We start from the raw sequence: 19,660 nt of genomic DNA, 5'->3' as shown, positions 1-19,660 counted from the left end.
CCATATAAGGCCTTGAAGGGAGTGGTTTTGATGGCAGAATGATAGTTGGTATATACCAAAATTCTGCCCAAGACAACCATCTTGGCCATTGCTTAGGTCTTGTTCCTGTCACACACCTGAGATAGGTTTCAACACACCTATTTACTACCTCGGTCTGCCCATCTGTTTGAGGATGGTAGGCAGAGCTAAATTTCAGTTTGGTTCCAGCCAATCTAAAGAGTTCAGTCCAGAAAGTGCTAAGAAAAACTCTGTCTCTGTCAGAAACTATGGTATTGGGAAACCCATGTAGCTTTACTACCTCCTTTATGAATATTTCAGCCACTTCCTTAGCATTATAGGGGTGTGAGAGAGCTATGAAATGGGCATATTTGGTGAACCTGTCAACCACCACAAAGATGGTGTCCTTCCCCATTGCCTTAGGAAGGCCCCCTATGAAATCCATAGAAATATCAGACCACACTTGTGATGGTATAGGAAAGGTAGTAACAAACCTGCTGGATTCAATGCTTCATATTTGTTTCTCTGGCAAACCTCACAATCTTGCACAAATTTCTGAATGTCCATCTTCATCCCTTCCCAGTAAAATAGAGCTGAGATTCTCTTATAAGTTCTAAAGACCCCTGCATGGCCTCCAAGAGCAGACTCATGGTATTCTTTGAGTATGGTGAGAACCTTGCTGGACTCCTTTGGTAACACTATTCTGTCCTTATAAAATAGTCTTCCCTTCCTTAATTGATACCCTGCTAGAGATTGCCCTTGTGTCAATAGCTCTTGCATGATTTTTTTACATTTTTCATCAGCCAATAACTCTTCTTCTAAGTCATTCCAGCCTTCACACTGAATAGATGAGATGGCAGAAAATTGCATTTTTCTGGACAAGGCATCTGCTGCTTTGTTTTCTACTCCAGGTTTGTACCTGATTTCAAAATCATAACCCATCAATTTGGAAACCCATTTTTGCTGATCTTCACCCATCAATCTCTGGTCAGCTAAGAACTTTAAGCTCTTTTGATCTGTGTGGATTAGGAACTTGCTACCAAGTAAATAATGCCTCCATTTCTGGATTGCGAAAACCACAGCCATTAATTCTCTTTCATATACTGATTTTGCCTGAGCTCTGTCAGATAAAGTCTTGCTCATGAATGCAATTGGTCTCCCTTCTTGCATCAAAACAGCTCCAAGCCCCTTTCCTGATGCATCAGTCTCAAGCACAAATTCCTTGCTGAAATCTGGTGCTGCCAACACAGGAACAGTAGTCATTACCTCCTTTAATTTGGCAAAAGCTAGACTGGCTTCCTCATTCCATTCAAAGTTGTTTTTCTTGAGGAGATGGTTTAGAGGTTGAGCTAACTTGCTGTAATTCCTCACAAACCTTCTATAATACCCTGTCAAACCCAAGAAACCCCTTAACCCTTTCACTTCTTTGGGTTGAGGCCAATTCAGCATGTCATTGATTTTAGAGGGATCAGCAGCTACTCCTTGCTTGGAGATTACATGCCTAAATAGACCAATTCTGGTTGGCCAAATGAACATTTCTTTTTATTAGCTACTAAGTGATTTTCCTGCAAGCTTTGGAGCACCAACCTCAAATGTTCCATGTGCAATTCTAAACTCTTGCTATAGATTAGTATATCATCAAAAAAAACCAAAAACAAACTTCCTTAAATGAGTTTCAAAACCTGATTCATGAGGGCCTGAAAGGTTGAAGGAGCATTAGAAACCCAAAAGGCATTACTAGATATTCATAATGTCCTTCATGAGTTCTAAAAGCTGCTTTATGAATATCCTCCTCTTTCATCCTTATTTGATGATAACCAGATTTTAAGTCCAATTTAGAAAAGATAACAGCAGAACCTATCTCATCTAATAATTCATCGATTATAGGTATAGGGAACTTATCTGGTATAGTAACCTTGTTCAAGGCTCTATAGTCAACACAGAAACGCCACCCTCCATCTTTTTTCTTCACTAGAATTGCAGGGCTACTGAATGGACTAATGTTGGGCCTTATAATCCCATTCTTGAGCATGTCCTGCACTTTAGTTTCTATCTCATTTTTCTGGTAGAATGGATACCTATAGGGCCTTATGTTTGGTGCTGCTGCTCCTTGCTGCAGTATAATAGCATGATCAGTAGGCCTCTTAGGAGGCAGCCCATGAGGTTCTTGAAACACCACAGGGAATTTTTTCAATAACGGTTCTCAATTCAGCAGGGACCTCAGCTACTGCTATGTTGATACCTTCTACAAACTCATGAGAAAGGCAGAAATCCAGGTCTTTGTTCTTCCTTGTGCTCTTTATGTTTTTGCAAGCTTCCTGAATTTTATTACCCTGCGGTTCTCCATGTAACACAAACTGCTTGCCCTGAAGGTTCCACTTAATAATAAGTTCTTTGAAGTTGGCCTCAATGTCCCCAAGGCTGGCTAACCAATCCATTCCCAGGACTAAATCAGTGCCCCCAAGCCCAAGGATAAAGAAATGTTGAGTGATAGGGATTCCTTGCACTACCAGTGACAAATTCTTGCACACTCCTGAATTTCTCTCTCTGGCCCCATTTCCAACTTCCACCACATATTCAGTGGTTGCTACAACAGCCAAGTCTAGTTCATTCACAATATTTTGGGAGATAAAATTGCTGGTTGCTCCACAATCTACCAGAATCCAGATTTCCCTTGTTCCAAGTCTTCCTCTAACTTTGAAAGACCTGTTAGATGTTAAGCCCTCTTTACTATTAAGAGACAATTGCAGTATTTTCCCTCCAAAACAAACTCACCATCTTCAGCTTCTTCAAATATGTCTTCCTCTTCTTCCTCTTCATCTCCCTCAATGAGAATGAATTGGAAATGTTTCTTAGCACACACATGTTCTCTTCCCCACTTCTCACCACATTTAAAACACAATCTTCTTCTACTTCTCTCTTGCAACTCATTTTGAGAGAGTCTTTGTCCCCTTGCCACTTCTTCTCAGGGTTCTTAGTTTCATTCCCTCCATCGTCCTGGGTCTCTTTTGGTTTGGTTTCCTGTCCAGTATTGTTCTTCCCCTGATGACTGGAATTATAACTTATGTGCTTTCCCCCATAACTTGAAGATTTGCTTCCAAACCCACCCTTATCCTTCCACCACGTTTGTCCTCATCCTTTCCTTTTTCTCCTCTGAGAGCAGAATTTTTTTCCTCAATCAACAAGGCCCTATCCATCAATCCTGCAAGATCAGCAGCAGGGTACAATTTCATTTCAGCTTTGATTTCCTCCTGCAATCCATTAAGGAACACTCCTTTCAGGATCTCCCTATCAGCACCTCTCATGGTGCTGCTGCCTCTTCAAAGCTTTCCCTGTAGGCCATGACACTCCCTTTTTGCTTAATGCTAAGCAAAGGGCCAAAAGGGTTCTGAACCAAGGTGGGTTGAAATCTCCTTATCAAGGCTTGCTTGAAAGGTTCCCAGGTTCTCTCCACAGCTTGCTCTTCCCACCATTGAAACCATCCCAGTGCTTTCCCTTCCATGGCAATCATCACCATCTCCAACCTCTCCTCCTCCCCTACACGACTGAGTTGGAAGAACCGTTCAACACGATTAATCCACCCATAAGCATCGCTTCCATCAAACATGGGATGTCGACCCTTCTTCCAGTCACAGCACGCAAATGGACGCGATGGGGGTGATCGAATCGCTCCCTGCTGTGGTCTGAGTACGCGACCCGGTTCGTGACCCGGTTCGCGACCCGGAGTGCGAAGACGAAGCGTCGCGATCTCGCTCTCTGTCTCGCGATGTCGCCGGTTTCTGGGTTGTGTTCGATCTTCCTCGCGTCGCCTCCGTTCCGATTCATGATGAGTCGCCGGAGCTCCTCAAATTGCTCCGTGGCCATCTCCTTCATCGGGTAACAGATCGCTCAAGGTCATCAACTCTGGACTCCATTGCAGCTCGCGTAACCACCATAAAAGCTCCCTCAGGATCGGGAGCTCTGATACCAATGTAGGTACCAGAAAATATGAAGGAAACTGGAACTGAAATTGTATTGATTATACTGAATTTCTGGTATGAAACCCAGAAATTGTGTTAGAGAATACAAGAAACAAAGGAAAATAAACAGAGCAATTCGAGAGTGCTCTTCTCTCCCAATCCTAAGCCCAAAAACAAGCCTACCTCATTCTCTCACCATAACTAACATATATTCCTCTCACTCCCTAGTGGTCCCCCCTAGCTGTACTACTCACCAATACTAATAATAACACCTCATCAGGTGGTTATTTAGGAATCCTAACATTCTAGAAGGCCTTGTCATTTGACAGAATGCCAGTGGACTTGGGCTTCCTATTGTAGACTTTGCCAAACCTGGGCCTGGCCATAGCAGGTGCAACATGCTCCCTTGAGAAATTTTAGTTTAGGGGTTGTATATTGTTAGAAATGTTATACCTAAAGCATATAAAATGCTCTCTCTGTTTGTCGTTTCTTTTGTTAATTTACATGTAATTTTGGCCACCAAGAGTTAGCTAATTTCTGTAGAAAAGGAATGGGTGAGAAAGCAATGGAGATAATTAGTATCTATATCATTTTCTGTAGCAAAGTATTCTCACTAGCATAGTAATTATTGAGCTTTTAATCTCAAATTCTCAATGCCCTTCCCAAAAAATTATTCTCTACACAAAGTGTTCGATAATCGAACCTTAAAGTGAATGCTTAAGGAGTTCTGCTATTTATCAACTGTGTTGAACCTTGTTATTGCAATGCGATATTTTTAATTGTTAATATCACGTGACAAGGTTATCGTATAATAATTTTATTTAATTAAGTCAACAAATTAATCTCTACTGCACACAAGAAGTCAAGCTGCTATGTTTCCAAACAACTAGTGTAGTTGACTTAGTCAGGAACTATTTTTCTCTCTATTGATATTTTCTTTCCTCCCAACTGGATAGAAACTTCCTCGTGGATTCCACCGTCAGGCGTCAAGTATAACAGCCGCAGTCTTTTTTCTTAATATTATCCTCCAACGTGTGGAACCAGCCGTCAAATTAACACTTTCCTTGCTCCGTCCAGCAATGACTTTCCGGACCACTTGCCATGTTTTCCAGCTGCTCAATTTCCAAACACCAAAAGAATCAATTTACAGCAAGTTAATAGAAGCAACCTCTTTCCTTCTCTCTTGTTTCTCTCATGTTTCTTTCAGGTTTCTCAAAACACCATATATTTATAACCCAATCCCCCTTATCCTCTTCCATTCAACCAACACACGTCCACATATCTAGTCTACACCCTTTGAAATTGCAAGTTTCCCGCATCTTTAAAGAATTTAGAAACATGTCAAGAACTATAGAGATTACAATTTTGTCAGCAGAAGATCTCCAAGTGAATAGAAAGCACATTAAAGGTAAGGCATTTGTGGAGGTTCAATCCGATGCAAGCAGCGAAGTTGGGACAACCAAAGTAGATTCAAACAATGGAGTTACCCTTCATGGAATGAGAAAATTGTCATGGATGTGCCATTGCATTCAAGGTTCATAACAATTGATGTGAGATGCAGGACATCATCTACAGCGAGTAACAGCATTGGAATGGCTAGAATACCGGTTTGTGAATTTGTAGGAGGGTATGTGCCTGAGAATCAATTACAATTCTTGAGCTATAGGTTGTGGGATAGTAAGGTTAGGAGAAATGGGGTTATAAATATTTCAGTGAGAGTTAAAGTGTCACATCACTCCTGTTCCGGTTCGATACCGTTGTCGGCGACCGGAGTGCCGGTGGCCGGTAATGGCACCACTGGAGTTGTAACGGGGATTCCTGCTGTGTGGTTAAACTACCAAAGGAATCTTTGAAGGGCTTTGTCTTGTTGTGTGCTAAAAAAGAAAGTATGCACTTCCTTTCTATTATTGGAAAATTTTCCATTAATGATATGTTCAATTAAGTACAACATTTGGACAAGAAAATAAATAAATTAAGTACAACATACACAATGAACGTGGGAAAACAAATTTGACATGTGCTTTTGTTGAATTCATCCTTTTTTATAATTATGTTGTTGGTTAGTAACCCATATAAGTCATTTAGACAACCTTTTAAAAAATGTACATCATATATTTCTTTTTTGGTAATATACCTCATCACAATCGATCTCCAAAAAGGGGAACCAACACAAGACTCAACCGAAAGAATGTCAGGCCCCACAACATACTTTGCCCCAATAATGTTAACCCAGAACTTGTCTGACCTCTGCATGAGACTCTATAATTTCTCCCAGCAACGCAGTTTTATTCATCTATGCACTCCGAATACTAAGTCCACCTTGCTTCCGAGGTTGAATAATTTTATCCCAAGCCACCAAGGAAACATCGGCCCCATTAGCACTACCCCACACAAAACGACGCACCACAATATCAATATGGTCACAAACGGATTGCGAAAGCCAATTCAACTGCATGACATAAATCGAGATCGTTGATAGGACAAATTGAGCCATTAAAAAGTTTAAAAATAAAAAAAATGAAAATTTTAACATTAAAAAAAAGTAGAAAAGTTTAACATTACAAAAAGAAAAGTGAAAAGTGAAAAGCTTAACACTACATATTTAACCTTTTATTTTGAATAATGTTAAATACAGACACACAAACCATGGATGAAAAGTGAAGAGTTGTATTTAAGCCAAGGAAAAACTCTTCACTTTTCATCCATGGTGCGAGAAGGAGAGCAATTGAGTGAGGCTGGTTTGAAGCTTGGTGAACCACCAAACCCATATCTCACCTCTTCTTTTCCTCCCCTTCCAGATCCAGAAAACCCACCAATTTTGGAACACCGACACAGTTACTTTTTCTCGTGTGGGGTGCGGTTAGGGATCGAGAGAGGAAACGACAGCTTGCTGGTGGTGGTGAATCGGTGTGGGGTGGGGAGTATGGCGCGGTGCGTGCAGGACGATGGTGAAGTAAAGCTCGATGGCGGAAGCCTTCTTCTCACCTCTTCTCTCCTTCTTCTTCGTCTCTTCTTCTCATATCAGTGATAGGAAATGAGTTGGAATAAAAAAAAGAAAAATATATATGACATGGAAAAATAAAAAAAACCATGTGGAAAAGCTGACCGGATAAAAAATATGACACATCAGACTCAAACACACTTCGGATCCAATTTGATTAAAAATCAAATTCTAGGGACCCAATTTGATACGAAATTTTTTAGGGATCAGGTTTGATTCCCTTTACAATTTCAGGGACCAAAAGGGTATTTAAGTCTTTTCCTTTGAGTGACTAAAATTGAATCAAGTATGTTTTGTTAATAATATATTTGAAAGCCTATTATATACTAGGGGAATTTATAACATTTTTCACTTGAATTAATATAATTAATCTTGAAATATCGTAAAATATAATTTAATTTAATTTTCTTTCAAGAAAATTCGATTTCTTTACTTAAATATTAGACGAATCCAAACTCAACTTAATATTTTATTCAAAAGATTATCAATTGTGTTGTACTCTAAATAATTAACTTAATCCAAATTTTGTTGTACAATAACACTGGCTTTGGACGCACAAATAAAGATGTCGAGGCTTTACTAAAGTATATAATTAGTAAAATGCGAGTACATAACATCAAGCACCAGTGGTCTAGTGGTAGAATAGTACCCTGCCACGGTACAGACCCGGGTTCGATTCCCGGCTGGTGCAAAAAGTGGTTGGAGCGATGATGAATTTAAATGTGATGGTGGGTCCTTCACCGTCTGATCCTCTGAGGACACGTTGTACAACTGAGCTCCTTCAATTTTTTTTGTCACAACAGTCATACTCACAAAAATGTCCACCTAACAAGAAGAAATATACTGGACTTCTCATTTTTTCAAAAAAAATCGAGATCAACAATAAATTTTATCACTTTCAAAAAAAAAACAATAAATTTTTTCAATATTTATTTGTTTCAAAATTATTTAAATGTTTTCATATCTCAGACTTATTTTTTTTTATTTGTTTACTAACAGAGCCTAGGAAGGAAAAAAAACATGTCCATGAAATCATTTTTACATTGTTGGCAGTAAAATATTTATAATTCATTAATCGTTAAAAGTTGTTTGTTCTGATCGAGTTAAGCAGGCTCGCCGATAAGAAGAAACTTTGCACTCGTAAAAGATTTTTGAAAAAACAACCATACCTAAGTTTAAATGAGAGAACATTTCCATGATATTTAATTTAATCATAATCTAGGATTTGACATGTTGAAAAATACTTGCAACATGAATCAAAGTGTTGTATTTGGTGGTTTACTATCACCACCACCTCCTCCATCAATCATCTTCCGCCCCACCTCCATCACCACCTCATATGGATGTTGTTCTTGTCGAGAGTATTGATAGTGAAGAGCTCCACAGAGAGATATTTGAAGGTGAATCTTATCATTCATAGAGTTTTTTATTGATTGAATTTACTTATTAATTATTTATGTGGAAAATAAATTTAATTAAAAATAATATGAATAAAGCGATATAAGTATTCGCTTGCCACTCAACATTATCACAATCAGCATTACCATAAAAAATTCTGAAGATAGGACGAAAATCAAATTCGCTTACAAACCTAGAGTCTAATTTAACATTTATCACTTTTTATAATGTAATAACTTTCATTAATGTAATGCCATGTTCTTATACATATATAATTGATATTTTATCCTATCACATGTAGGAACACGTGAGATGGACCTTTAGCATCAAACCTTTTGGAGCATGGAACACATCCCTTCTTTTCACCGCCCACCGATTCAAATGACTCGCCATTCATACCTATACTTGATGTTTTCTTGATCACGAGACCTATCAAGCACATCATAATAGATTGAAAATATCATTATTGGCTCTAGCTACAATTATTCAGTATAATCAGTAATAGATCCAGAAATTTTATCTTATGGGGCAATACTAGATATGATTTTAACACGTCATTTTTGTGTGTTAAAAGGACAAAAGTTCAACTATAAAAGTGCTAAACTAGGGCAAACTTCGTGAATAAAATTCATTCCTACAATCTTGAAGAGGATCATCTAATACAATGCAAATAATAATTTAGCTCGTTTTGATTTTTTAGCTAACAAGTCAACTACTCTATTTGGTTCTCATAATCATGTCATGTGAAAATTCTCTACATTTTCCTTTATGCTGATATTTTGTGTTTATCTCTCTTTTCATAAATATTTAAAATGTTTCACTTATACCTATTTAATACATGTGAAAATATATAGATGCAAAATTTTAATACGAAAAAACATGAAAAGAAATTTACATGAAAAAAATTTAAAGCAAGCGGTGATCAGAAGTCTGGAACTGCACTAGTACGGTAATTAATAAAAGTTGATTAATGTAATGACACTATAACTTATAAGTGTGTGGAAATATATGATATTTGTACCTGATATACTATTATTATTATATATGATATATATTATTAGTAGGTGTTAGCACCAAAATTTACAGGTTTGGAAATTAGCCATTGAGATATGGTGTACATGGATGCATGACATGTTTCAGTGTAATTTATACTTTACTGCCAAATTAGTAGAAGTTGCTGGGGTCGAAATTGTAATTAAGGATATCTTGGACCAGTATTTCGACCAGATAAGAGAAAACACTTCTTCGACCCAAGTGTTGATAGTATATAAATCAATGGCAAAGGCTATTAGACAGAGTGAGAAAACATGGCAACATGTTAATGCCAAGGTGTACTTTAGTCGAAATATATATATGACATATATTGGCAGAGTTACACGAAGTTATATGTTGGAGGCTTATGGATTTGGCTACTATTATATATTATGCCAAGGCCAATCTCTTCTAGATTTTAGAATGAGATTGTGGCAATACCAATCATGACATTACTAGAACATGATTTGGATGCTATATATGTATGCATATTAAGAATTGATAGAGCTCGACATAGTGATGTTTTCGACTAAACCATGAACAACATTTGAAGCCACTTTTTCGATGAAGATATGGAGACCCTCGAAGGAAAGAAGCCGAACAAAGGATGAAGAGTCAGCAACAAAAGTTATGAGGTGGAAAGTTACCGGAAGAGGTTGTCAAAGGAAGCAGTTACTAGCACTTACTTAGTGGCTTAAGTGGAGGTTATTAGTGGCTTAGGCAGTTTATTTTAAATAAACACATGTCCTTTAGTGGGCAAGAGTAGTTATCAGAAACTTAGTCTATAAATACTTGTTCTGATTGTAATGTAAGTAGACTCACACAATTACTCAAAACTCTCTATGGATGCCTCCAAGTCTCATGTGACATATGGCTACGAAAAGACTAAGAGTGTGCTGTGATTCTCACCTTTGATTTTCAATGCAATTTCATTTCCTTTGCCATTTTGATTTCCTTTTACTTTTTGTTCCTTTTTTTCCTCTCGATCCTCTACTCTTTTTTCCCTTTTGTTCATACCGTTCTTCACAAAAACCCAACCTTGACATTTAAAACGTCTTCACTAAAGAACCCAGAAAGGACTCCGAATCCGGTCCTTAAATTGCTTTTGGATTATGTTTGTTTACCAAAATTCAGTATAAACAAATTGGCACACCCAGTGGGACCATTTTAGTGAAAACTAAGTTTTAAAGTGTCATTTGTATTTGGTCCTGAATCTGTATTCAATATTTAGTTCCACATATTGGTTTTGAGAATTCAAGACCAAATTGTCAAAGACCATCGTGACTTCATTTTTGGTCTGGGCACTTACGTGATTCAAGTTTATGCCAAGATTAAACTTGAACGCCAATTAACACATTGGTGCTCTTGTTTGTGTTTGAGAATTTTCTCAAAATGTCTAATAGCAATACAAGACATAATGCCTCTTATGTTGGAAATTACGGACAATCTTCTTCAATGGTGAACCAAGTTGATTCAGTTTTTCCTCATCTAGAAATTGGTTCAAGCCAAAGGTATGTTCCAAATTCACAACATGGAATGCCGTTAGAATTCATGGCTGGTCTTGGTAGTTCCCAGATGATTTTTACGGATCCTTTAATGACAACTATTTCTCCTAGAAGCCAAGCTTTGGCATTTGGGGAAGGAGCAAATCAAAATGGTCAAGAACATATACAATTCAGCACAATGAGAATTATCATGCCTTTGATTCAAAGTGGTTCATTGAATTTATTTCCATCAAATTCAACCACTGATATTGATTTACAATCAATTAGGCAACAAATTGATGAAAGTAGGTACAATATGGTGAACATGTTGACACAACAAATGTCAACTATGTTTAATCCTCTCATTCAAGCGGCTCAACAACTGGGTCGAATTGCTGATGTTTTTGAGGCGCTGTCATTGGACACAACATTTCAGCGAGTCACTGATTATGGCAGAAATAAGCCTCTTAATTTGACTCAAGTTCAGAATTTTAGTCAAAATGAGCCTCAAGATCAGAATTTTGGTCCAAACGAAGTTCTGAATGGACAAGAAAATTCAGTCCAAAATCGGCCACAGAATTTTGATCAGAATTTAGACAATAACGTCTTAGTTAATTGAAATCAAAATGACTATGGGGGGCCACAAAATGTGGCCAATGCTGTCGAAGAAGTTCTAAATCATCATGGTTTCAATGTTGGATATGCCAATCGTCCAAATTTCACGTCTCCGTTTTCTGAAGTAGTTCTTCAAGCAGAACTTCCAAGGGGAGGAAAGGTTCCAAAAGTTACTAAATTTTCAGGAGACACAGGTGAATCAACTGTTGAACATATTGCAAGGTACCAGCTTGAAATTAGTGATCTTGCTAACAATGAACAGTTGAAAATGAAATATTTTCCAAGTTCCTTGATGAAGAATGCTTTCACATGGTTTACTACTCTACCTCCAAATTCGATCCATAATTGGAATGAATTGGAGATGGCTTTTCATGAGCAATTCTTTAGAGGAGAAACCAAAGTGTCATTACTGGATTTGGCTAATGTTGAGAGGCAACCGAATGAGCCAATAGATGACTATTTAATTCGATTTAGGCATATGGAAACTAGATGTTCTACTCATGTGCCTGAATTCGAATTAGTAAAAATGGCTATTGGGGGCCTAGACTATTCGATTAAAAAGAATTTGGTTAATGATGAGTTCATAGATATGACTCAATTGGCTCATAAGGTTAAAAGAGTAGAGAAACTAAGGCTTGAGAAATACAAGCCTGAAGAAATTTTTCAAGGAGAAGAAAGTTCTTGCATAAGAGCCACTCAAAATCCTGAAATTGGTCAAGATGAAATTGATCAATCTGATGAGGATAGTGATAGTGATGAGAATGAAGTGAATATGGCTGAATTTAAGAGAGAATTTCCAGCAAAATCCTTCAAAGGATTGAAGACTACAAGTGGCTATCAGAAGATGATGGTTAAAAGGAGTCAAGATTTGCCAAGAACTTCAACCCCAAAAGGAATTGGCTGAAATATAAATATATTAGTTTGAATTTCGGCATATATTGCCGAATAACGACCTATGTGGCCGAAAATAAAACAAAAGAAACGGTCTTCATGACCGAAGATTCAAGTTCGACAAATATTCAGGTGGAAAGTTTTGACCTGGGATTAGTGGTTTCATTGATTTCATTAGTTGATGCTTACCACTATGATGTTCGACCATTTTATTGGTTTATCTCAATGCACTCTATTTTGGACACTTAAGGCCATGTGGGTGAAATGCATATAATGGTACTGGAACATGTTTTCATGGTCGAGATTTGATAGTGGCTTTGGAATGATATTATATGTTGATGAAACATATTGCCATAATTATGTCGGGGTCGAAATTGTTCTTAGACTAGTATTTCGACGTAGTTAAAAGAGGATATATCTTCGACCAAAGAGAATGAATCATGGTTTGCTCATGAACTATTCCAATTCTATAATTTTTGACTAATCTCTTAGCCATTAAATGGCTCAGTCGAATTTTATATACTGAAGATGAAGATGGTAGTTGGCAATCGAAATGGAGAGTTACAAATTCAAAGGAAAATTGGTTAAGTGATTTCAAAAGACCATGGGGTGTTTGGTTAAAATTTTGGTGATATAACTCAAAATGTTATTCCTCTCACTTCATTCGAGAAACAACATTTTGGGGGCCTCTATTAGCACCAATATTTACAGGTTTGGAAATTAGCCATTGAGATACGGTGTACATGGATGCATGACATGTTTCAGTGTAATTTATACTTTACTGCCAAATTAGTAGAAGTTGCTGGGGTCGAAATTGTAATTAAGGATATCTTGGACCAGTATTTCGACCAGATAAGAGAAAACACTTCTTCGACCCAAGTGTTGATAGTATATAAATCAATGGCAAAGGCTATTAGACAGAGTGAGAAAACATGGCAACATGTTAATGCCAAGGTGTACTTTAGTCGAAATATATATATGACATATATTGGCAGAGTTACTCGAAGTTATATGTTGGAGGCTTATGGATTTGGCTACTATTATATATTATGCCAAGGTCAATCTCTTCTAGATTTTAGAATGAGATTGTGGCAATACCAATCATGACAATACTAGAACATGATTTGGATGCTATATATGTATGCATATTAAGAATTGATAGAGCTCGACATAGTGATGTTTTCGACTAAACCATGAACAACATTTGAAGCCACTTTTTCGATGAAGATATGGAGACCCTCGAAGGAAAGAAGCCGAACAAAGGATGAAGAGTCAGCAGCAGAAGTTATGAGGTGGAAAGTTACCGGAAGAGGTTGTCAAAGGAAGCAGTTACTAGCACTTACTTAGTGGCTTAAGTGGAGGTTATTAGTGGCTTAGGCAGTTTATTTTAAATAAACACATGTCCTTTAGTGGGCAAGAATAGTTATCAGAAACTTAGTCTATAAATATTAGTTCTGATTGTAATGTAAGTAGACTCACACAATTACTTAAAACTCTCCATGGATGCCTCAAAGTCTCATGTGACATATGACTATAAAGAGACTAAGAGTGTGCTGTGATTCTCACCTTTAATTTTCAATGCAATTTCATTTCCTTTGCCATTTTGATTTCCTTTTATTTTTTGTTCATCTTTTTCCTTTCGATCCTCTACTCTTTTTTCCCCTTTGTTCATACCGTTCTTCACAAAAACTCAACCTTGACATTTAAAACGTCTTCACTAAAGAATCCAAAAAGGACTCCGAATCCGATCCTTAAATTGCTTTTGAATTCTGTTTGTTTACCAAAATTTAGTGTAAACAGTATGATAAATGAAAATGCTGTGGGAACAATAGCTTTCATCCTCTGTATTCTATAACATAAATCCGTCGTTGAGTACAATGTCGGTAAGTGATATGCATATCCCATTTGGATTATTTCCACCTAAAAATTTCTCCGCAAGTCATGAATAATTTCTCCAATTTCTATTCATTTTAGGTTGGAATATAAAAACTTGACTTGTTGAAACGAAACAAAAATCGCTTACAGAAGTATAATTAAACTGCGCTATCTAAAGAAAATTAACTTCATGATTTGGTGGTTTCATTTTTTATTTTCTTTTTCACAAAGACTCACTCGGTTTATGAGACAAAGTTTCTACGACCTTGCATCTGTAAGCTCAGATATAGTTAATTATTATTCAGCTTCGATTGGTGTATATCCAGTTCTTACCTAGCTAATTGCTTGGTGACGTACGTGCATTATATCATATCCTTGTTCACACAATCGACATTAATAGAATCTGTTGAGTAGATCAGACGACGCTTGTTGCGGGTCAGTGAAGTAAAGTTGTTCAACACATAAGGTGAGGGGTAATGAGCTGACAGACTTTAGGATGGTAATGGATTGGATTCAACGTCGACTAATTCTTTTTAGGAGGAAATTGTTTGGTGTAAACCTTAATAGTGTAAAATGTAAATGAGAAAAATAATGATTGATTCATACATTTATTTCTTTTCCACTCATATTATATAATGTATCTTATGAGAAAGGTAATCTTATGTGAGAAAATGAAAATAAATCACGACCACTAGATCTAACAATCAACGGTTAAGATTAAAAGAATTTAATGGTCATGTGATTGTCACATGATCACTTAAAAAAGTCACATGACTTAATGTTTTAATCTTGACCGTTGATGGTTAGATCTAACGGTCGTGATTTATTCTCATTTTCTCACATAAGATTACCTTTCTCATAAGATACATCATCTATATATAATAAATGGATAATAAAAATATTCATTAAATAAATCTGTGGATATTCATGGGTGAGGATATTTTTATCCATAACATATTTTTATCCGCGGATATTTGTAGGTGTGAGTAATTTTGACATTCCTAATCAAACTAATTGCACTTTCTTATGTCCTTAAACTTTAATTTTAGAAGTTTAACATTAATTTTAAACAAATTTATTATATTAATTTTACTTTAACTTCTCTGTGAGGCAATTTAATTCTTATAAATAGGACCGGAGATAGTACCTACTACCTAGCTATATATGATCAAAATATTATTCTTATCGGTTAAATGTATAATGAGTTATTCATCATTTAGTTATACTCGAATATTTAATTAAAACATAAGTTAAACAGTGTCCATTAAAATTTCATTCTTTCTTGTAAGACACGCGTCTTCTCCATGCAAAACATTTATGATTTCTTTAGCCATTTTCTTTAATTTAGTAATAGTCGGTGCAATTTTATATTTGCATCTTTCAAAAAAAGCCATTTTATTTAATTTAGTAATAGTCGGTGCAATTTTTGCCTTAACTAAACAGCGTCTCCAACTGTTTTTATTTCCCACTGTCACCCAAAAAAGGAAAAACAGCGTATCCAACGGCGTGCCGCGCGGGCACGCGGAGTATATAAAATATATATATACCAAGTCAAAGTCCGAAGCCACAGGTCAACACAATTGTTTCAAATTCAATTACACTGAAACAACAAATCATTTTCGCTCTTTCTTTCTTCCACTGCTTCCCCTCACTTTCCAAACCAAAACTCATCGACTTATATAACTATGATCAAAGCACAACAACAATTCACAACAACCAGCAAATTAAACAAACCAACTTTTCACACAAAGTTAGATTAGTTCATATATATATACATACACATTCATTCATTTTTTGCACTACATAACTTGATTATATTTTCTGCCATGGGGTTAAGCTCACGTACTCTAGAGATCACCGTTATATCTGGCGAAAACCTCCGCGTAACCGACGACGCCTACGTCGTCGTTCGGGGGGAGTCTCTTAACTGCTGCACCACGAGGACGGTGAAGGATAGCGGTGAAGGTGACAAAAACAATAGCAACTCGAGTTTGCTTTCGTGGAATGAGAAGTTCTTGCTGGACATGCCGGCGCATGCGAGGTCCATCACGTTCGAGGTGCAGTGCGGGAAGTTTAAAGGTGTTCGGCCGGTTGGGGTGGCAAGGATAGCGGTTTCGGATTTTCTGGGCGGCGATGTGCCGGATAGTTGCTTGCGGGTGTTGAGTTATAGGTTGAGGGACTGGGAAGGGAAGCAGAATGGGGTGCTTCATTTTGCGGTGAGGGTGGTGGTGCCGGAGAGATCATGTAAGATTTCGGCTGCGGAACAAATGAAGGAAATGGTGCCAAAGTGTGAAGGATGTCGGTGATCGATCCAACTGGAATCCATAAACTTTAGGGGTGCTCTGATATTTTCAATGCTAGAAAGATAGCATTTTTTTTCTACCTAATTCAAATTTATTCAAAAAATATTATTTTTCTCAGGTTAACTATTTTATAAGTCAAAATATGTATTCAAATATAAGCACAATGTATTCAAATATAAGCACATGCGGTGCTTAAACTCAACATACAAGAATAGGAGCCACTGGTAAAACTTAGTAACAAGTATTATAAAACCCAGAACAAGGTTATGAGGCTTTAAAATTCAAATACACAAAGTGTTTCCTACCGATTTTTATTTTTAGCAAGGGTATATGCAATGGGTAAATATATAGTGTTGTTTAAAGGTGCAACATGAATAAGTTTGTGCATGTTGCTATATATGGTATATTTTAGGCAATACATGTGCATATTTTTTAAACATGTTTTATTGCAATTTTCAGTTTTTGAAACAATTTTTAAAAACAGTTGTCAGAAGAAGAAAATTGAATTGACTCACCCGAGAGAGAGAGAGAGAGAGAGAGAGAGAGAGAGAGAGAGAGAGAGAGAGAGAGAGAGAGAGAGAGAGAGAGAGAGAGAGAGAGAGAGAGAGAGAGAGAGAGAGAGAGAGAGAGAGAGAGCACGTGTGTCCCTTGCCATGTTAGGCTTGGAAAAGCCCCCGGAGGGGGGCGACGAGGCGAAGGATCGCCGGCCAACATTTAGAGAGATGGTGCTTGGGCGTAAAGATAGCACAACAGCCCTACCGATTCAGCGGGTGGACCTCATTGCCAATAAGCTTGCGCGTGTCGAGTTTGAGGAGGGGATCACCTCCCTAGGGTGTTTGTGGCTGATTCTGTCATCAACTACTTGAGCACCGCCTGGAAGGAATCCTTGGTGATCAAGGTCCTAGGCAAAAACTTGGGGTATACTTTCATGAGAACGAAACTGAAGGCTCTATGGAAACCGAAGGGAGGTTTCGAGATCATCGATGTCGACAACGGCGTCTACATGGTCAAGTTCGATCTCCCGGAGGATAAAGACCTGGTGCTGAATGGGGGACCGTGGATGATCTTTGACCGATGTTTGGCAGTGTCCTTGTGGAGCCCAGATTTCGTTACATCAGAAACCTTGGCACTTAAGACAATGGTTTGGATCAGATTTCCTGGCCTCAACTTAGCATACTATGATGAGAGTTTCTTGTTTGCCCTCGCTACCTCTGTGGGCAAGCCAGTCAAGGTTGACGTTAATACGAGAGAGATGAATCACGGCCGCTATGCACGTGTGTGTATAGAGGTTGATCTGAGCCAACCAGTTGCTACACGAGTTTGGTTTCGAAACCAGTGGATTCGGGTGGAGTTTGAAGGGATACGCATGATTTGTGATCATTGCGGCTGCTACGGTCACCTCAGTCGTAACTGCCCGAGTCAACTACCGTCGGATTCAGCTGTGCAGCAGCAGCCGCCGTTGACGACGAAGTCAGCGCCAGTGACACAAGCAGAAAACCCTAAAGCCGTTAAAGGGAAAGGGGGCCAGCACGTACAACCTGAGGACAGCTGGACCGAGGTTAAAACTAAGAAAGGCAAAAAGAATTTGAATTTCCAAAAGCCACCTCAACAAAAGCATAACGGTGGAACAAATCAAGGCGCGAAATTAAAGGGGGTCCAGATCCAAAACGAGATTTCCCTGGGATCACGTGCGCGTGAAACGGCTGCCCCAAACTCCTTGGAACTTGTCTTGAATCTTCCATTCTCAGCAGGTACCACGTCACCAATCCATACCCCATCCAAACGACGTAGGGGGAACACCGGAACCACCCTAGTGACCCCTGTGACAACCAAGCAAAGGGGTGGTGCTCCAACGAAAACTTCCCATAGTGTGGTCGTGAGGAAGCTCTTCAAGGCTAAGCCAGTATTGGGCAGCGAGACAGAGGGGATGCCTCAGAGCGATGCTCATCAAGTTATGCAAGGTGTGGTAGTTATGGACATGAATACTAAGGAGAAGCCGCCAGATGAACCCATGGGTAATGGAGGCCAGTGATGGTGCTGCCCCTCCACTGTGTGTGCGCCCATAATGTCTCCATGATAGAGTACAACGATTTTTCTGTTCTCGCGTGGAACGTTCGAGGAGCGGCGAATGCGTCGGCTAAAAGACACATTCGGGAGTTACCGAGGGTTAACCATCCTACCCTTATCTTTTTGTTTGAGACCAAAGTTCAGTTCAGTGGCTTGATGAGCTTCTGGAAAACAGTTTACCTGGTAGAGGCCAATGGTCGATCGGGAGGCATCTGGTGCTTGAAACAGGAACATGCACCCTTCTCCTTCTCTGTGGTGGAATCGGTTAGTCATGCAGTCACAATTAGGATTGCTGCACTAGCTTTGTCTTGGTGCTGCACTGGTATATATGCTAGCCCTTCTCCCTCGGATAGACCACGCGCTTGGGATTACTTGAAGGGACTTCGACGTCGCATCGCAGAGCCTTGGATGTTGGCTGGAGATTTTAACGAGACTCTCCTTCCCTTAGACCAGAATCGTTGTGTCTTCCATGCGTATAGGGCTGAGAAGTTTGCCTCTATGCTTGATGATTGTGATCTGCTGGATATCCACCCCTCTGGTTACCAGTTTACTTGGGCCAGAAAACGAGATGGAGAGTCGTTGTTGTTGAAAAAGCTAGATTGGTGCCTTGTGGATATTCAGTGGAGGACGGTGTTCCAGGAGGGTGGTGCTACGGTGTTGCCTCGCTGGTATTCCGATCACCACCCCTTACTGATCAAGTGTGCTTGTCTTCTTCAGAATAAAAGGCCTCGGCCTTTCCGTTTTGAGGCCATGTGGATTTCCCACCCAGCTTACGAATTGGTTGTTTCTTCGACATGGGATGTAGCAACACCAATCCATTTGAACCTTGACCAAGTCCGTCAAAAGTCGGTGGATTTTAATAAACAAACTTTTGGGGATGTTTTCCAACGGAGAGGGAGTTGGAGAACCGACTCAGAGGTGTCCAACGTGAGCTTGAGATGGTGGATTCAGCGTCTTTGTTGTGGACAATGACCCAGATTCAGCAAGAGTTGGAGGCCACTTTGAAACAAGAGGAGATGCTCCGGTATCAGAAGTCTA

At 38.6% G+C, this 19,660-nt stretch overlaps 1 protein-coding gene, 2 non-coding genes and 1 pseudogene across 3 annotated transcripts; all 4 read left to right on the top strand.

The window, feature by feature from the left end:
- The first annotated feature begins 5,165 nt into the window (after window positions 1–5,165).
- LOC130742686 (BON1-associated protein 2-like) lies at window positions 5,166–5,904 on the top strand (annotated as a pseudogene).
- A 1,673-nt stretch (window positions 5,905–7,577) lies between these two features.
- On the top strand, window positions 7,578–7,648 carry TRNAG-GCC (transfer RNA glycine (anticodon GCC)). The gene has a single exon. It is a non-coding gene; the product is annotated as a tRNA-Gly (tRNA).
- Window positions 7,649–7,659: 11 nt separating this feature from the next.
- Window positions 7,660–7,736, top strand: LOC130709693 (small nucleolar RNA snoR114). The gene has a single exon (XR_009010170.1). It is a non-coding gene; the product is annotated as a small nucleolar RNA snoR114 (small nucleolar RNA).
- Window positions 7,737–15,945: 8,209 nt separating this feature from the next.
- Window positions 15,946–16,672, top strand: LOC130746044 (BON1-associated protein 2-like). The gene has a single exon (XM_057598550.1). The coding sequence runs from the start codon at window positions 16,079–16,081 to the stop codon at window positions 16,556–16,558; it is 480 nt and encodes a 159-aa protein (XP_057454533.1). The 5' UTR covers window positions 15,946–16,078; the 3' UTR covers window positions 16,559–16,672.
- Window positions 16,673–19,660: the final 2,988 nt, after the last annotated feature.

This window comes from Lotus japonicus, chromosome 3 (genome assembly GCF_012489685.1).
Source record: "Lotus japonicus ecotype B-129 chromosome 3, LjGifu_v1.2".
NCBI classification, from domain to species: Eukaryota; Viridiplantae; Streptophyta; class Magnoliopsida; order Fabales; family Fabaceae; genus Lotus; species Lotus japonicus.
The sequence above is the reverse complement of the archived record's forward strand: the minus strand, read 5'-3'. Positions and strand labels throughout refer to the sequence as shown.